The sequence below is a fragment of the Artibeus jamaicensis genome, unplaced genomic scaffold (assembly GCF_021234435.1).
Source record: "Artibeus jamaicensis isolate MK-2021 breed Jamaican fruit bat unplaced genomic scaffold, CSHL_Jam_final contig_410, whole genome shotgun sequence".
Classification (NCBI taxonomy): domain Eukaryota; kingdom Metazoa; phylum Chordata; class Mammalia; order Chiroptera; family Phyllostomidae; genus Artibeus; species Artibeus jamaicensis.
The window spans coordinates 736,727-754,874 of NW_026521820.1; the positions used below are offsets into that span (position 1 = coordinate 736,727).

The 18,148-nt window shown below is 38.3% G+C and overlaps 1 protein-coding gene across 12 annotated transcripts in view; it reads left to right on the forward strand.

Annotated features, from left to right (window-relative positions):
- The window catches only part of DOCK9 (dedicator of cytokinesis 9), a 377,316-nt gene that overhangs the window by 307,180 nt on the left and 51,988 nt on the right, over positions 1 to 18,148 (forward strand). For 5 of the 12 annotated variants that reach the window (XM_053665376.1, XM_037151681.2, XM_053665380.1 and 2 more), the window contains exons 38-43: positions 410 to 546; positions 7,016 to 7,131; positions 12,737 to 12,874; positions 12,990 to 13,172; positions 16,446 to 16,559; positions 16,692 to 16,907. In XM_053665376.1, the coding sequence (XP_053521351.1) occupies positions 410 to 546; positions 7,016 to 7,131; positions 12,737 to 12,874; positions 12,990 to 13,172; positions 16,446 to 16,559; positions 16,692 to 16,907 (904 nt within the window). Of the gene's footprint in view, positions 1 to 409; positions 547 to 1,083; positions 1,128 to 7,015; positions 7,132 to 12,736; positions 12,875 to 12,989; positions 13,173 to 16,445; positions 16,560 to 16,691; positions 16,908 to 18,148 lie in introns of all 12 variants that reach the window. The other 7 variants (XM_053665379.1, XM_037151685.2, XM_037151684.2 and 4 more) reach the window with 2 other exon arrangements.

Genomic DNA, 18,148 nt, shown 5'->3' on the forward strand with positions numbered 1-18,148 from the left:
AATCCCTTCCATTGCATGTTTGTTCTGTTTCTTCCAATGCATTATTTTAATGAAACAATTTTTGCTCTTTAAGAACATATATAATTCAAAAAGATGTGTGGTGGTTTGGCAGTTGTCAAAATGCTAACTTTAGCACCACATTGGACTGATGCTCAACTTTTTTTTTAAGTTGCATCTCTAAAGTATTTTCTAAACCTGAAAAGTTCTCTGCTTTAGCTTTGTCTTTGCTTCTGTGTCATCACCAGTGCTTTGCTGCCTGTATGTCTCTGGCTCACAGACAGGCTCCTATGCTTGGTCCCCATGTGGCCAGTCTCCTCTCTGCTGTGTCCTCTTCTCACTAACACTCCCTGTTTCTCTGCAGTGTAACAAGTCTAACTTTTGCTTCTATTCCATTTCACTCATGTTGCAGGAACCAGGAAGGGTTGGGACCCATAGTTCATGATCGAAAGTCTCAGACATTGCCTGTTTCCCATATCAGAACAGGAATGATGCATGCCAGATTGCAGCAGCTGGGCAGCCTGGATAACTCTCTCACTTTTAACCACAGTAAGTCCCATGACATACCATCATAACAGCCAGCCATCTCATGTGACATCTCAGAAGGGAGAGGCCCAGGCCACACCACACCACTTCACCAACTTGACTTTTTTTCCAGCTCAAAGCAAGAAGGATGAAGAGCTCATGGCGCAGTTCCCTTCCTTGGAGGAGAGTGACATAATGTGGACCATAGTCAACTACAATACCAGAACTAAAGTGTTAGACCTTTTGTCCCAACTTCTCTGCTTGGTATTTTTAAAACAAAATTTGGCAGGTTTGATCGCTAGCCAAACAGTCTCTGATATTTTTAATTTAATATTTGGATTGCCTGACACCAAATTCTCATTGATTTTCCCCTTGCAACTTCTGAGAACATCTGGGACAGACTTCTTCGCCCCGATCCCATGCATGTAATTGACCATAGTCCACATTCTGACATTCATGCTTATAATGTGTGTTAAACTGTTGTGAAAACATAAAGCCCATGAATCAATTTGTGAGGGTGTGGAAAAGCCAATAACAAAGTGACTTTTTCTGTGTTTTCAGTGTGAGAAAGATATCAAGTGTGCTTGGAATTTCTGTAGACAATGGTAAGATTTAATCAGGTTGAAGTCTGCTTTACGAGGCTGCTTCACTTGCATATCGAGACCTTTTGTTCATCTTGCCTTCCTAACCTTGGTGCTTTCTAACTTCACAGTAGAGATTCTATAAAAATGTGGGTGCAAATGAAAAAAATGTGGGTGCATATTTTTAATTGACTTTTTTCAGTCACCAGAGGGGATGTGGCATCGTGTGCTATTCCTAAAATTTAAGTGTTTCATCTTCTTAAGGGTTTCTCAGAGCAGAAAGCCTAAAAGATATCAACCTGCAGCACTTTGAAAACTAATGTGATCATTTATGATAAATACCATTTCTCTTAGTGGTGTGTTCTCTAATTGTTCCACATTTTCTCCACGCATGGCATAGTAGTTATTGTTCTGTCTAGACAATTAGTTGTTCTCATTTTAAGTAATGTCCTAAATACATGATTATTAATATCTCCTCATCATTACTAATCATAAGAACTCCATTCACTGTGATTTCTATACCTTTTTTTTAATGTAGGCCAAGGGTAAAGACAATATTCCCATAAATTAAGTTAGTAATACAGTTGACCCTTGAACAACACAGGGGCTAGGACCACCAACTACCCTTGCAGTAAGAAATCCACATATAACTTGTGACCCCCAGATTTAACTGCTAATTGCCCACGGTTGACTGGGAGCCTTATCAGTAACACAAACAGTTGATTAATGCATGTTTCTTATGTTAAGTGTCATATGTACTGTATTCTTGCATAGGTTATCTAGAGAAAGGAAATGTTATCAATATTAAAATCATAAGCAAAGAAAATACATTTACAGTATTTATTGAAAAAAAATCTGCCTGTAAGTGAACCCACACAGTCCAAACTCATGTTATTCAAGGATCCACTATAGTTCGGGATAAGAAAGCTGAGGAATCAAAACACAGCAGCTTCCCATTCTTCCACCCCAACAACATTAAAGGTAATGGGCATAGTCTCTCTTCATAAAATTCTAGGATTAATTTAAATCAATATTATGTCACCCACATACTGAATTGGTAGCTTGCAAATGCTAGTTCTAAGTTGTGTACTTAGCTGTAAAGTGTATATCAGTGACACATCTAAGGCTAACATACCTGATTTTTCAACATCTTCTCTGTTAGGGCTTTTTCTAGTTCTGCAGACAAAGTTGAAACAAACAAAATAAGGAGTTTTGTTATTTTTTGTTTTCATTCCCTAATTAACAAACAAATTAAACTCCCACTAAGCTGCTACATTGCCTTAGCCAGCCAGATAATTTGTAACACAGGACCTGCCTTAGCCCAGATAATTTGTAACACAGGAACGATCTCACTATCAATTGACACAAATGCTTAAAATTGAAAGCACTTAAAAAAAAATAAGTAGACCAAGCCCCCCCACCTCCTAGGATATTTATTTAGGAAACACAGAAAACAAAGAAAAAATAAAATAAATGAGCAACAGCCAAATTAATAACCTTAGTCCACTAAGATATGCAGCAGCCCTTCCCACTGCAAATGGATTTTGTGGTGGCAGCTTGAATTGGAGGAGAGAGACAGCTGACTATGTTCCACTGCCAAAAACTATATTATTAGCTCTGGCTGGTGTAACTCAGTGGATTGAGCACGGGCCTGTGAACCAAAAGTTCGAGGTTCAATTCCCCATCAGGGCACATGCCTGGGTTGCAGGCCAGTTCCCAGCAGGGGCCAGTTCCCAGCAGGGGATACATCAGAAGCAACCATACACTGAAAAAAAAAAACAACTATATTGTTTGCATGGTTGATTTCCATTCTATATTCCTGCTACCTACACAGGGAACCCATCCTTTTTGCCTTTCTCCTCCTTCATCCTGGAGTTTTTTTTTTTTTCTTTAGTCAGTTTTCTGTGGCACTGTCCTCAGTCAAAGTTTCTCCTTCTGCCTTCCCCATAAACAGTACACAGCTGACTCTTAGCCTTCTCCTGTGTTTCTACATTTCCCGACCATTTCAAATTGCTCTTGATGTCTCATAGTCCTTGCATCTTCCCCTAGAACTCAGTTTTAATTTACAGCTCTAATTCCCATTATGTATATTTGGGTGGCTTCAGCCCTTCCCTTTGCTATCATTTTGAGCTTCAAATCGTCAACTGAGCCAAAAACCACAGGAAAAGGAGTGTATACTGTATGTATGCATGTATGTGTGTGATTATATGTATGTATTTGTACCCACATGATTATTTACATCTGTATCTAGACATTTTATGGGAAATTTATAGCCGTATACGTCTCTTTCAAAAAATTTCTATTTAACTATGAATACACTACCTTGTTAGGTCAACCAATATGACATAGATCCAATATATGAGATATTTTCTGGGATGCCAGACTCTAAAATGAATTTATTTTTTAGAAGAATCAAAATAGGAAGAGTCCCCTACCTTTTTTATTTTCTCTTCTGTCCCCATAGGAAAGGCTTGGTCAGACCTCATCTTGACCGGCAGGGCGCAGCAGAGGACTGTAAGGAACTTAATCCATTGTGGGTTAAGCTATATACCATCCCCATCACCCATTAATAGAACATGGGAAAAAACCTCATATGCACTACACAGAGTACTCTAGCAGGGACCTATCTGTACTCTCAGATTTTAATAGGAAATAATGAAAATGACAGTTCTCCCCATTGCCAGTAGTTTTATTCATTTCAAAATCACTCAGAGGATAGAGGCTTGTTGTTTGGGTCATTGCCCAGGAATTATATGAAAAGTAAATGTTTAAAACATTAAGACAATGACTTATATTTACTGTAAAGTGCACCCACTGTGTATCATTAGAAGAGATCTGTGCCAAGTGACATGTTGAGAAATGGCAACATGCAGAATATTTTATATAAACCAAGTTATGAGGGGGAAATGGTTTGCAAATAAATGATACATTTCCAAAAAATATAACATAACACCTTGTATTATTTTGATGTTATGCATTATCTAGGAATATAGTAAATTAATTTGCATGGTAATTCATATTTCCCACTAGTATGGGAAAAAACAGCCAAGAGGTAAATATGCTTGAAGAAAACCTGTATTTCATATAATTCAGTGTAAGAGTTTAAGATCACTGGATTAAGTTGCAGAGAATTAGATTTCAGGTTAATGTGGGGAGGCATATTCTACCCGAAACGCCCATTAGCTAGTGCAGGCACATGCAGCTAGAGTTGTGAAAACAGACTGGTCAAGGACCCAGTGGGGCTGTTATCTGGGTTGCTGACCCATGGTATAAGGAGTTGAAAGAGATGTCTTGTACAACCCCATCTCACTCCAAAATTCTTTCATGTCTATGAATCAAGAGTAAGAAAGTTAATATAGGTGATAATTACATTCCTTTATTGTACATACTACTGAATTAATATGAAAAATGTAGAGAATGCATGTATTCTCTGAAGTAAAATTAATATTTTTCAAAAGTTTACACAAGCACAATATATATTTTAAAATAGGTGAAGTAGGCTTGTAGCTTTAAATGTCTGTATTCAAGATAGTAATTAAAATGCTATAAAGCCACATTTCCTTGATTCTCAGACATGTTTTCTTGATTTAGAAATAAAAGTTTTGCATTTCACCAGTATTTCCAAAATCAGGTAAATTCTGTGGGGACTCTCAGTGTGTAAGCCACCTTATCTAGAATAATAACCTTGGTACACTTTGCCACTAGTTATCTAGAAAGAGAAAGGACACCAATAAATTCCATTAAAAATGATGACTTTTACAAAATAATTGTAACAGTGCATTTGGGGGAATACATCAATGAAACAATGTAACAATGTGCCCTTATTTTTAGTGTGATTACTACTTTTCTGTAAAATTTAAGTCTAAATGTAAATAATAACATACCATTTGAATATTATATCTCCACCTTAAAAAAAAGAGAGAAAGAAAGGGCAATTTCATTCAGAGAAAGAATGAAAATAATCGCCAAAGCAAGTTCATTGTTACAAATTAACCCAGCCTCTTAAAACTTTAAATTTGGTGTAAATGGGTACCCTCAGTAAAGGGTCCTTCCACCTGAGTGATAGTTTTGGTTGGTCTGATAAAAGGTATATATTTTTTTGCCCCTTGCCCCAGTTTATGTTCAGTGTAACAGTAATCATAAATCTGTTTTCCTCTCGTTGTCTCTGTATCTTACCAAACAAACCTCACTGAATGAGGAAATGTCTTGGCTTACAAAGGCAGTACAATGAATATTAGTACCAAAAGTATCCATCTTTTGTTCCTCTAGGAGATTTTTTTTTACCAAAAAAAGCTGAAGTAAAAAGAAAGAGAACTGGCATGATATCAAATGTGTTACGTGTGTTACTAAAATATGTAGCATTCATTATGTACCCTTGTACATGGACTCTGTTACAGTGTGAAAATCCACAGTCCACAAACACAGAGCTTTAGAACCACCTTTTAAAAGCCACGCAAAATTGTATGAAAACACATAATAGGGTTCTTATCATATTTTAAAAAGCAACTGACAAAAGCAGCTTTTTTGTAGCCTTTTAAAAATCCTCCTGTAACTGACATTTATTAGAATAGACAGATTCATACTAATTACTTTCTTTTGTCCTAATAATAGATAGTATGATGCAGTGACCTAAATAAGAAATTTAGAGTGGAGTTTCTGTTTTTTCCCCACTTCTGGCCTCAAGAAAATTCTCTGTGTTTTCTTTACTTCATTTTCATGATCTATGTACAAAATGTCCTCCTCTCTGGAGTATTAAGAAAATTACCTGCATAGTAAGTGTTGATTTGGTTTTGCTCCTTGGAGGAAGACATTATATAGTGTTTTATTATTATGTCATCATTCTTTGTAATCTAGATCAATACTGTAATATCTTTGCATCCATATGTATATTTTTGCTAATGCATACCATTTCATAATTTAACATTTCAATTTGTATGTCAAGCTACATTTTTCTTAGTACTAAATTGATTTTACAGCCACATAAGAAGATACCAGTTTGTACTTAAATTATGATACTTCAGGTTCTTTCCTTTTCTTAAACATTTCTATGTGACATATTGGCTTTTGTGCTCTTATTAAAGCAAGTAGAATATTATTAGAAGTACAGTCAATTCTTGATTATCATTCATTATTCTTGCTGATATTACAGCTCTTTACATTATTGACTTAAGACTTACCTGGTATGTAGCATTCATGATATACAAGATACTGTTTTAGGAGCTTCACAAATATTAATGATTTAATATTCAATACAGCCTCTGAGGTAGATACTATTATTATCCCCCTTCTCCAAATGAGGAAAATGAGGTATAAAGAGGTCAAATGACTTGCCCTCGGTCACACAGCTAGTAGGTGGCCAGGCTGGATTCAGTAACCAGCAGCGTGACCCTTGGCTTATCTTCTTAACTCCTGTGCCGTGCTGCTGCCTCTTTCTGTGTGGGAAGCTCTGGAAATCTCAACCTGCTTCACCATTCTCACTGTCCTAACAGCTCAGCCAAGTGGCTAGATTGAGTGACTCCCATCCAGGTGCCGTCCTAGCTCCACTGTTTACTAACTGTATGACTTAAAGCAAGTTGTTTAGTCTTTCTGTGCCTCTCTTTCCTCATCTGCAAAGAGGGTCTAATAATGTACGTATTTCATAGGGCTGTTGAGGGATTAAATGAAGCAATACCTGTAAATTTCATAGAATTGTGGCTGGTAAATAGCAAGCACACAATAAATGTTTGCTATTACTTGTAAGGTTAAAAATAATTAGAATATGAATAGAAACTTTATTAACTACCAACCCCTTCCCCCCCCACAAAAAAAGTAAGCCTTCTATTAATAATCAAAAGTTGACTGTGACTCTACCACACTGCCAGCCTCTCTGTCTGCAGCCACCTGGCAGTAACCTGGTGTTATAATTCATGCAGGCTATGGCCACTCAGACGCAGATGTTCTTCACCAGTCATTACTTGAAGCCAATATTGCTACTGAGGTGTGCCTCACAGTTCTGGATACTCTCTCTCTATTTACACTGGCATTTAAGGTTAGTATTGAATAGCTGTTTGTGGTTAGAGCTTTACCTTTTGTATTCATCCTGCTTTTTCAGCTGAACCAGCAAGAACTTCTTGTGTTTTCTTTTTACTATGGCAGTTGTTTTTGCCCCTATACGGAAACCGTTAATCCTTAAATTTCCTTAATGAAATTACTTAACAGTTACAATTTGCATTCCCTGAAATATAAGAAAGCTTAACAGGTCCTGGTGAGCCACAGGTGTGCAAGTGGTGAAAACAGTCTCTCAGGGTGGTTAACTCTTCGCTAGAAGACAGTATTTAATTGGAAAAAAGGCTTTGCTATGCCCTCAAGGGTGATAAATATGAGAATGTAATCAGATATTTCTGCCTCTACTCTCTTTAAACATGTGTAAATGTGGTAGCATTTGAAATTAGATATTTATTCATAGAGAAGCATTAAGTACAAACACATTCACCTTTTCAAATTAAAAAAAATTGTTATTAAATTAAATGGCAGAAGCATTTCAGGGATAGAAAATTAAAAAGTTGTTTTGGTCTTATTTTAGCTTTTAGGAAATATTCAGGTAGGTGGAGATGGCCTCTTTAGGCACTCCCTTGTTTTTAGGAACCTATTGCTTCCCATTCTTGCTGATTTCCTCCATTTCTACCATAGAAAGGAGAAACTGAATGAGTATTAATATGCTATGAATATTGAAACAATATGTTTATTTGCAAGGGTATTTGGAAAACAACCTAAGTCACTCTCTGCTTTGTTTATCTCCACTAATAAAGCACATTTCTTTATTAGACTAAAAATATTTACCCTGGTCTCATGTCACTTTATTGTAATATACCTTTATTCTTCATAGAAGCCAAGCTGTACTCATGTGTCCTGAACTATTATTACTAGCAACATGCTGAGAGACAAGGAACTACAGTGAGTGTGAGGGCAGCAGTGTCCTACTGCAGAGAGTCTCTCTGTTCTGGTGGCACCGAGTGTGGTTCCCAGGCTCCTAGAACCGCAGACCCTGGGAACTTGTTATAAACGCCAGTTCTCAGGCCCTACCCCAGATGAACTGAATCAAACTCAGGACGTCTGAACACTATTGCTCTACTGGAACCATATTTGGAACACCTTTCAGTGTTGTTTTGGATATTTTTAGTTTAAAATGTTTATGTAAATAGGCAGTCAACTTTTGGGGTTTCTTGTTTGTTTGTTTATTTTTAATTGTTGTTCAAGTTTTCTGCCTTTTACCCCCATCCCAGCCCACCTGGCAGTCAAGTTTCTAATGTGAGTAGTTGCACCTGCATCACTGCTAGCCATGAATCCATAAGTTCAGGACAGGAATTGCAACACTTTTCTTCCACTCTCTGCCTGGGCCTCACCATGTAACTGAGCAGGAAGCCCTGAAGCTCCAAGGCAGTTGCAGACCTGGCCTGATAGATGCAGGGAAGGGCACATGCAGCACAGGCATAGTTTGGCAGTACCATGAGAATAGTGATAGTTTCCTTACTAAGCAGCCTGTAGTTCTTATTCTCCCCTCTTTAAATTGTTTGCTTCATAGTAAAGAAGAGTATTGGTCAGAGTTCCTAGATATTCAATGACTGGCCACCAAATAGGTTCTGACTGTTGAGAGAGAAACATCTGATAAACTGGTTGTAACATTTATTAGCTGAATATCTTTAGGAAGATTACTTTGTCTCCAGACTTAAGATTTCTCATTTGTAAGATTGGAAGAATAGTATCTGCCTCACAGGGCTGTTGCTAATTTAAAGTGAGGTGACATAGAATAACAGTAAAAAAAAAAAAATTAAGTGAAATGACCCTAGAAAAGTCCTACCAATACACATGGGAGACAGCCATGTATACAGATATACCATGTATACAGATACAGGCTTAAGTTCCAACTCCACAGTTAGCCAGATTTTAAGCCTTGGGCAGGTCAATTTAACATCTCTAAGCCCTGATTTCCTTATGTAGAACATGGCAGTTATGCCTACTGTGTCATGGATTGATTCTGTGTCAAAGTCTATATGCCTGTGTGCAAAAACATTTGATGTTTCAAGCTTAACACCCCTACCCCATTAAAAAGTGGGAAGATGGGCAAATGTTATAGCATCAACAGAAGTCACACCAAGCTGTAGGCTCACCTATCCCAGATTCACAGGTTCATGACACTCATTGGCACAGCAGCCACTGGGATCTTTGCAAATCTTTAGTCAGCTGAGGTATCAATTGGAACATATCAGAAAAATTAAATTATTACATTGAGTTAGCTGACATAATTGTTTGCAGAAAAATCCTCTTCCACACATATTGCCCCATCATTTCTGAGTTTCTTAATTTTTATATGTTAATTTTCTTATATGTTTCTTAACATAGATGAAGTTACCAAAGGCAATCAGAAATCACATTCTTAATGAGTGAAAGCATTTGAAAAACTTAATCTCTGAATTCTGGCCATTATTAAAGTAACTTCCTACTATTTATTGAGCACCTTTCAAAGATCAAGCATGAATCTTCACAATAGTCTGGCCTAGTAGATATTCTTACCTCTCGTGTTATCAATGAGAAGATTGAGGCTGGGACAGGTTACAAAATTTGCCCAAGATCACCACATACCTGGCCTATCAAAGCCCTTGTTCTCCATTAGGGAGGGTGTGTGTGTGTGTGTCAAGGTAGTTGAACAATCTCTCCTAGGAGAAAAAAAAGAAAATTACCAAGTACTCACCAGATGCTGGTACCACACTAGGCATTTTCACATATGTTATCTCATGTAACAAATTAAAGTTGTGTTTGTAAACCAAGATAGTAACAGTTCAGAAAAATACAGTTCTTCTCTGGCTGTTTTCTAATGCCTATCAACACCACCCCAAAACAATGCTGGCCTTTAAATAGCTGATAATATTTTTAATGTGTCCACAAATTTAATCTGAAAATGTATTGTTAGCAATTCCATGTAGTGCCTTTTCTTGATTTGAGCTGTGTGGTGAGAACCAGGACATGATGATAAAGAGCTAGGAATGACCAGAGTGAGGAGCACTCGGATACTTGGGGTCTTACTAAGGAGTTTGTGATTTGGTTTGTACAACCATGAGCCTGGTCTACAAAGACACATGAGGTTTGGGTCATCTTAGCAATGGCTAAACATCTACAACCAAAACAGCTCTTCTTAAACTAGACTTTTATAGTTATTTTTAAATCAGTGCCTAAATAAAAATAATGCCATATGCCTAGGAAATGTGTAGCTGTCTTGAATAGTATAGTTCTAGATATCTTACTATCTTAATTTCCTGAATGAAATTTTCCCATAATGAGTAAAAGTCTATAAAGAGCCATGGCTGATGTGATTCAGAGGATTGAGTGCCAGCCTGTGAACTGAAAGGTCACTGGTTCAATTCCCAGTCAGGGCACATGCCTGGGTTGCCAGCCAGGTCCCCAGTTGGAGTGCAAGAGGCAACTGATTGTTGTGATATATATATATCACATTGATGTTTCTCTCCGTGTCTTCCTCTTTTCCCCTCTCTCTAAAGATTAAAAAAGTTAAAAAATACCTCTTCCTTTTAAAGAAAGTCTATAAAGAAAAAAGTGGAAGTAATAAACACTCCATGGTTATCTGTGGTTATTTCTGAGTGCAAAGGTAAAGGGTGACTTTCGTTTTCCTATTTTCTCCCCCGTGGGCCTTAGTGAATGTTTAAAAGGTTTTTTTAGGTTTAGTGTCTATGACTTTCTAATTAATAAGAGAGAGACCCACACACAGACACAGGGAGAGAGCAAATTGATTAGAAAATTAAGGAAGTTGGTAAATTAGGGTGCACCCAGGATTAGAGGTCCTTTACCCATTTAAATGAGAGCTTATTTATGTCTCAGTGTAAGTGAGTGCTAACTCTATTCCTGCAAGCAGATTTTGAGATTGGAGCCTAAGAGGCTAAGTCCTGAAAATGAGAAGCAAAACCTTGCCCAAAGAGAGTGGAGGGAAGAAAAATTCAATTCCAGAGGGAACTTAAGAGACAGGTCAATTCAATGACAGAACCAGGGTTTCACGATTTTGTGAATTCTGTCTTCTGGATCTCTCCAGCAAAGAGCTCTGAGAAAAATAAAATCGTACATCCAGATTCACCCAAACCTTAATCCATCTATAATTAGGAAGGACTATGGTTTCTAGGAAAGTGGTGTTCACAGACAACAAAACATGTTGGCAGTTCTCAAAACACTAAGAACATCACCCTTTTTTGTTTTAGCATGGCTGAGAATTTTAATCATATTTTCTGCTCATTAAACCCCTTCTCTTTAATATGGTAGAGTTCAATACTATACCTCAGTGTTTCATGATATAAAGGTTACTGTGGATTCCAGGTGTCCTACCAGCTGTGAACACAACTGTGAATCACTAAAAAAACAAAACTTACTCCTTGAGTAAATTTTTTCCCAACAATAAGATTTGGTAACTCTTATTACTATTACTCCATCCATAACTTGCTGTGTAACAAAATTATTTGTACATATGCTATCTTTGTTCAATTGGCTAAATTGTAAGATCAGTTTGAGATACTGGCCTCTTAACATTTTTTTATTATACTAATTTTTGCCTACTTGTACCAATTGCTCTCTCCCAAACACACACTCTCTTTGTTCAAAGAGGCATGTCTGTATTTGAAGATGCAGGTCTTTATTGTCACACATGCTTAAATGTGTGACAATACACATTTAAGCTGTATGCTGCCCTCCAGCTAGACAACACCTCTGTATGCTGTGTGTGAACAGCAGTCAATGGGCATTTTATAGCCAACCAAATTTACAGTGTGTTTAATAAGTGTGAATTTGCTGCTGATATGAGGAAGTCTTGAAGAATGAAGTAATTAATTGTGACCCTTTTATTTATTTTTTAATCAAGTAAAAATCCCTGGCATGTTAAAATTCTTCTAGCAACCACTTACTGAGCTAGACCAAAGTATGTGTCAGATGTTTCCTATACTTGACCTCAGGTCTTCACAGCAGCTGTGCAAGGTCAATTTTAGGGCCATCTGTTTTACAGGTGAGAATGGTGAGACTCAGTTTACTTGCCAAATCCATACACATGATAAATGGTGCCTGAGCAAAGCTTGTATATTTTCTGCCTTACCAAACTGATTATTCAAAGCTTAACAGAGTGCCCGAGAAGCATGGGGGTAGGGGAACCTCACTTTTAGAAGACCAGTTTCATATACATCACGTCAGTATTTTTTCCAGCCTTTAAATTAGCCAGCACCTGTAATGACATTCCTTTGTTGGAATTAAGGTGTCACAAACATTACCTTTGTATTAGTTGTCGGTATACAGTAAAAATAAGGAAATAAGTAGAAGCCAAATCAATAATGGGGAACAGTGGCCTTTTAAACCATCTTATAGTTTGCCAGGAGGTTTTATAATTAGCCCCTCTTTTTATAGGAAAAAGTACACTCTCCAAAGCAAAAATTTATTATTAGGCTTATTTGTAATACAAGAGGATTCTATTCATTTCCTAGAGGATTCATGGCAGAATTTAAGTTATAAGTTGTCTTATTTAGTACTGGGAAAATTTAACCTTTGAGCTTCAAAATTGTGTGAAATGCTTATTATAGGTGTCCTATAATCAAACCATCCTTGTGTGTTTTAAGAACCAGCTCCTGACTGACCATGGACATAATCCTCTCATGAAAAAAGTTTTTGATGTCTACCTGTGTTTTCTTCAAAAACATCAATCTGAAATGGCTTTAAAAAATGTCTTCACAGCCTTAAGGTCATTAATTTATAAGGTAAGTTGTTTCATCAGGGAAGGTCATCATTGATTGTCATGTTTCCTCTTTGCACTTGGAGTTGAAGGGAGCACTGACTTTTATTTGGTTATTTGCTTTCTTGTGCTTTATTTAGTTTCCCTCAGCATTCTATGAAGGGAGAGCTGACATGTGTGCTGCACTGTGCTATGAGATTCTGAAATTCTGTAACTCCAAACTGAGCTCCATCAGAAGCGAGGCCTCCCAGCTGCTCTACTTCCTGATGAGGAACAACTTCGACTACACTGGAAAGAAGTCCTTTGTCCGGACACATTTGCAAGTGAGTGTAGTTTACCTTTCCAAACATAATTTCTTTGAAATTGTGTTTTAACAGGAAAACTTTGAGTGTTACATTTATTGATTGACCACTGCATGAGTACTATAAGATTTGGTATCAAGGTGGAAAATTCAAAAGTCACGTTGACTGGTTTGGTTTATTTTATGCTCCAAGATTTTATGCTTGTAAGATTTAGGCCCAGGATGTGTTTCTATTGGTAAATTAACATTCGCATATTGATTCAATATGGGACTAACTAAAATTCCATTGATTTAAGATATATTAGAATCTGTGTAAGGCTGCCTCATTGTAAACATATAGGTGAGACACAAAAGTCCAAAGTGGTTCTCTTCCATCTTCCATCTACTGGTACACACCTATCTCTCTAGAGTTAAAATGTCCCAAGCTGTCTTCTCTGGAAACCATGCAAGATACTGAAAAGTCATGTGTATTTTTATAGACTCTTTTTCTGCAAATATGTATAAGACTGCCCTTTTCATCCCAGTAATCTTTTAACAAGTATTTATTTTTTGCAAACTACATACTAGGATCCATGGATCCAACCATGAATGAAACAGAACTCTCTCTTGGCCCCCCTGCAGTATATATCCAACTGGAGAAGAGACAAACCCTGCTGCTCTTGGGACTCAGTGTGCCCGGGGCTATAATAGAGGATCTTTTTTTTTTTTTGCACCAAGGAGGGGCATCTGGCTGAGGGGCCAAGGATGCCTCTCAGAAGATGTGAAGGATGAATGGGGCTTAGCTACCCATAGGAAAGGGCCCATCCAGGGAACCAGAGAAGATCCTTGTAGTGGAGTTGAGAGCATACGTGAAAACAAGTTGAGGAGGCATCAGTGCCTATTTGGAGGGATTGCCTGGACTCCAGTGCTGAGAATAGATTGGGGGAGTTGAGACCTTATCTAGGGAGACCTTGGGGAAAACACAATCAAATCTAGGCCAGAGAGGATTCTGGACCAGTCATGGTAAGCTTAGGAGGAGAAAGAGGTTGAGTTGACAGTACTTTGTGACCAGTTGCACTTGGGTTTGGTGAAGGAAAAAGAGGGAATAGAATAGCATCCATACATTTTAGTTTGAGTAACTGGGTAAAGACAGTGGTGTTCACTAACCCCTAAAAAGAAAGAGTCCCCTCATTGCAGAGTTAATGTGTTATGCATCTAAACAAAAAATGCTAAGGACAGTCCACTTATTGAAAGTTCACCAGGACTTCTGCCAAGATGGAGGCGTGGGTGGAAGCACTGCACCTTCTCGCACAACCAAGTTTAAAAACAACAAAGTTTTAGCAACAAAAATGCAGCCAAACCACAGAAAATTGAACTACATGGAAGTCTGACAACAACGAACCCTTCAGCCAAACCGGTAAGAGGGGCAGAGCCAGCAGCAGAGCGGGGTCAGACAGGAAAGATCCACCAGACCGACCCGGGCGCACGACCCAGGTGCGCCAGCAGCCATGGGCGGATCCACTGAGGGCTGATCGAGGTCACACATTCACACACAGATAAACCTGTGAAGGAGCAGGCAGTGAGATGGACCCCGCAAGCCCCAGCAGCATGAAGCGGCAGAGGGAACCGCCATTGTCCCTCTCTGACCCCGCCCCCGCATACAGCATCACAAACCAGCGACCTGGGTGGCCCTGCCCTGGTGGACAACTAAGGCTCTGCTCCTCATACGAAACAGGCACAAACAGATCAAAACATGGCTCAAGAACAACTCAGAGCTCCAGAGCCAATAAATCTAAGCAACAAAGAAATAGCAACACTTTCAGATGCACAGTTCAAAACACTGGTGATCAGGATGCTCACAGAACTGGTTGATTTTAGTCACAAATTAGAGGAACATATGAAGGCTAAACTAATTGAAATGAAGGGAAGTGCACAGGAAACCAATAGTGATGGAAAGGAAACTGGGACTCAAATCAAGAGAGTGGACCAGAAGGAGGAAAAAAATGACCAGACAGAAAAGGATGAAGAAACAAGCATTCAAAAAAATGAGGAGAGGCTTAAGAACCTTCAGGACATCTTTAAATGTTCCAACATCCGAATTATTGGGATACCAGAAGGGGAAGAGGAACAGACACAAGTGGAAAACTTATCTGAACAAATAATAAAGAACTTCCCCAATCTGGCAAAGGAAATAGACTTCCAGGAAATCCAGGAAGCTCAGAGAGTCCCAAAGAAGTTGGACCCAAGGAGGAACACACCAAGGTACATCATCATTACATTAGCCAAGATTAAAATGAAGGAGAGAATCCTAGAAGCAGCAAGAGCTAAGGGGACAGTCACCTAGAAAGGAGTTCCCATCAGACTGTCAGCAGATTTCTCAAAAGAGACCTTACAGGCAAGAAGGGGCTGGAAAGAAGTATTCCAAGTCATGAAATTTAAAGACCTACATCCAGGATTGCTCTATCCAGCAAAGCTTTCATTTAGAATGGAAGGGCAGATAAAGTGCTTCTCAGATAAGGTCAAATTCAAGGAGTTCATCATCATCAAGCCCTTATTATATGAAATGTTAAAGGCACTTACCTAAGAAAAAGAAGATAAAAAAGATGAACAGTGAAAGGACAGCAAATTCACAGTTATTAAGTACCACACCTAAAAACAAAAGCAGACTAAGAGGACAGCTAGATCAGGAGCAGAACCATAGAAATGAAAATCACATGGAGGGTTAGCAACAGGGGAGTTGGAGAAAGAGAAGGGGGGAGAAGGTACAGAAAATAAGTAGCATAGATGGTAGGTAGAAAATAGATAGGGGGAAGGCAAGATTAGTATGGGAAATATAGAATCTAAAGAACTTGAGACACATGGTCATAAATTAAAGGGGGAGGGGAGGGGTGTGCAGGGTGGAGGGGAATGAAGGGGAAATAGAACAACTGTAATGGTATAATTAATAAAATATATTTTTTAAAAAAAAGAAAGTTCAAACCAAAGACCAAGGAGATAAATAATAAGGTCTCTCTTTTTGTTGGAGAAAGCAATAGGTAATTATTCAAGTGATACAGGCTTACTCTGATTTTCATTCTTCTATACTCTCCGATTATCATTTTCCTATGTGAATAAAACCCTTAAAAGATTGCATAATCACCTTGTGGATTAGTTCTGGAAGGGGAGAAAATGATTTGTACATTTTTTCCAAATACTGGAGTAATCCCTGCTCAAAAGTTCCCCTTTGCTTTTACACACATCCTAACTGAAGGCAGGAGCTGAGCCAGAGGAGTCATTTGAAAACAAATTGATTTGCTCACATTTGTGTTTCCCTAAGGTCATTATTTCTGTCAGCCAGCTGATAGCAGATGTTGTTGGAATCGGGGGAACTAGATTCCAGCAGTCCTTGTCTATCATCAACAACTGTGCCAACAGTGACAGGCTCATCAAGGTGGGTGGCCTGGCCCCATTTTCTTTTTCATTCATATCATCTCACATATGAGACTCTGCCTCATATCTACTATGTTGTAGACAGGCAGAACACAACTGAAAGCCATGTGTCCTTCTTCCACCCTTGTTTTAGCACACCACATTCTCCTCGGATGTGAAGGACTTGACCAAAAGGATACGCACCGTTCTGATGGCCACAGCCCAGATGAAGGAGCATGAGAACGATCCGGAGATGCTGGTGGACCTGCAGTACAGTCTGGCCAAGTCCTATGCCAGCACCCCTGAGCTCAGGAAGACATGGCTGGATAGCATGGCCAGGATCCACGTCAAAAATGGGGATCTCTCTGAGGTAGTCCTGCCAGCCTAGCCAGCAAGATTTTTGATAAAATCACACTCCACTCACTAGAAGTCAATTTTGAGAAGAATTGTCCAGTAATTAAAAGAAACCAATGAAAAATATATGATACTTTAAACAGTGTTAGGCTCTGAGTTTCTTCGTAGCCATCAAATTATTTTAATAATTTATCAAATTGTAAGGGGATATTTATGTCAGATATTTATATTTTCTAAGAGTACTGTTTAAAAGCTCTTAGAAAACATTCAGGTTCATATAAATGCCTGCTAATTGAGGTGCACCCAGTTTCTGCAAAAAAATTCTCTCGTTCTAAAATTCCTCTACTTATAATACAATTAGATTTTTCTGTTATTAAAGTAATGATAGGACCTAGCTTTTTCCCTTTTGGTGTTAATTCATCTCCATCTGTGGACGTGGTAGATGTTAGAGTGTCATTTGTGTACAGAGCCGTCATGTTTCAGGAGGTAGCAGTTTAGGGAAGAGTTAGGTGTGTGGGCTCCAGAGACGTACTGAAACCCAGATCCAACATTTACTAACTTTGTGATGTTGAGCTAGTTTTTATCTGTGAAATGGGGGAAATAAGGAAAACAGCAGGCCATAAGGCAATTCTGGGTTCCCATGAAAACTCTGTCCAGGGTGTGTGCCTAAGGAATTTAGACATGATCAACAGTGTTACCAAAAAAGCGTGCTTTTACTTTTAAACTTCTATAATTGCTTAAATTAGTAAAATTATGCTCTACATCTGAAAAAATTATGTAACTATTTTTACATATTGATCATTCATGGGGTCCCTTCTGTTTGACCATAACTTTCACTGTATATTAGTTCTAATAAAAAATGAACTACAGCCCTGGCTGGTGTAACTCACGGGATTGAGCACAGACCTGTGAACCAAAGTATCGCAGTTCTATTCCCAGTCAGGGCACATGCCTGGGTTGTGCAGGCCAGTTCCCAGCAGGGGACGCAAGAGAGGCAACCACACATTGATATTTCTCTCCCTCTCTCCTTCCCTTCCCTTCTAAAGATAAATAAATAAAATCTTTTTAAAAAATGAACTACATATTATTAGTAGATGTAATTTTTCTCTCATTCTGACAGGAACCAGGGACCTACATATTACAACTTACAGTAGGTTCATTGCCAACAGCTATCAGAATTTTATAAGACTATGGTGACTTTATATTTTATTTCATTTTAAGGTTTCATAATGTTATCCTGTCAAAAGGAATTATAAT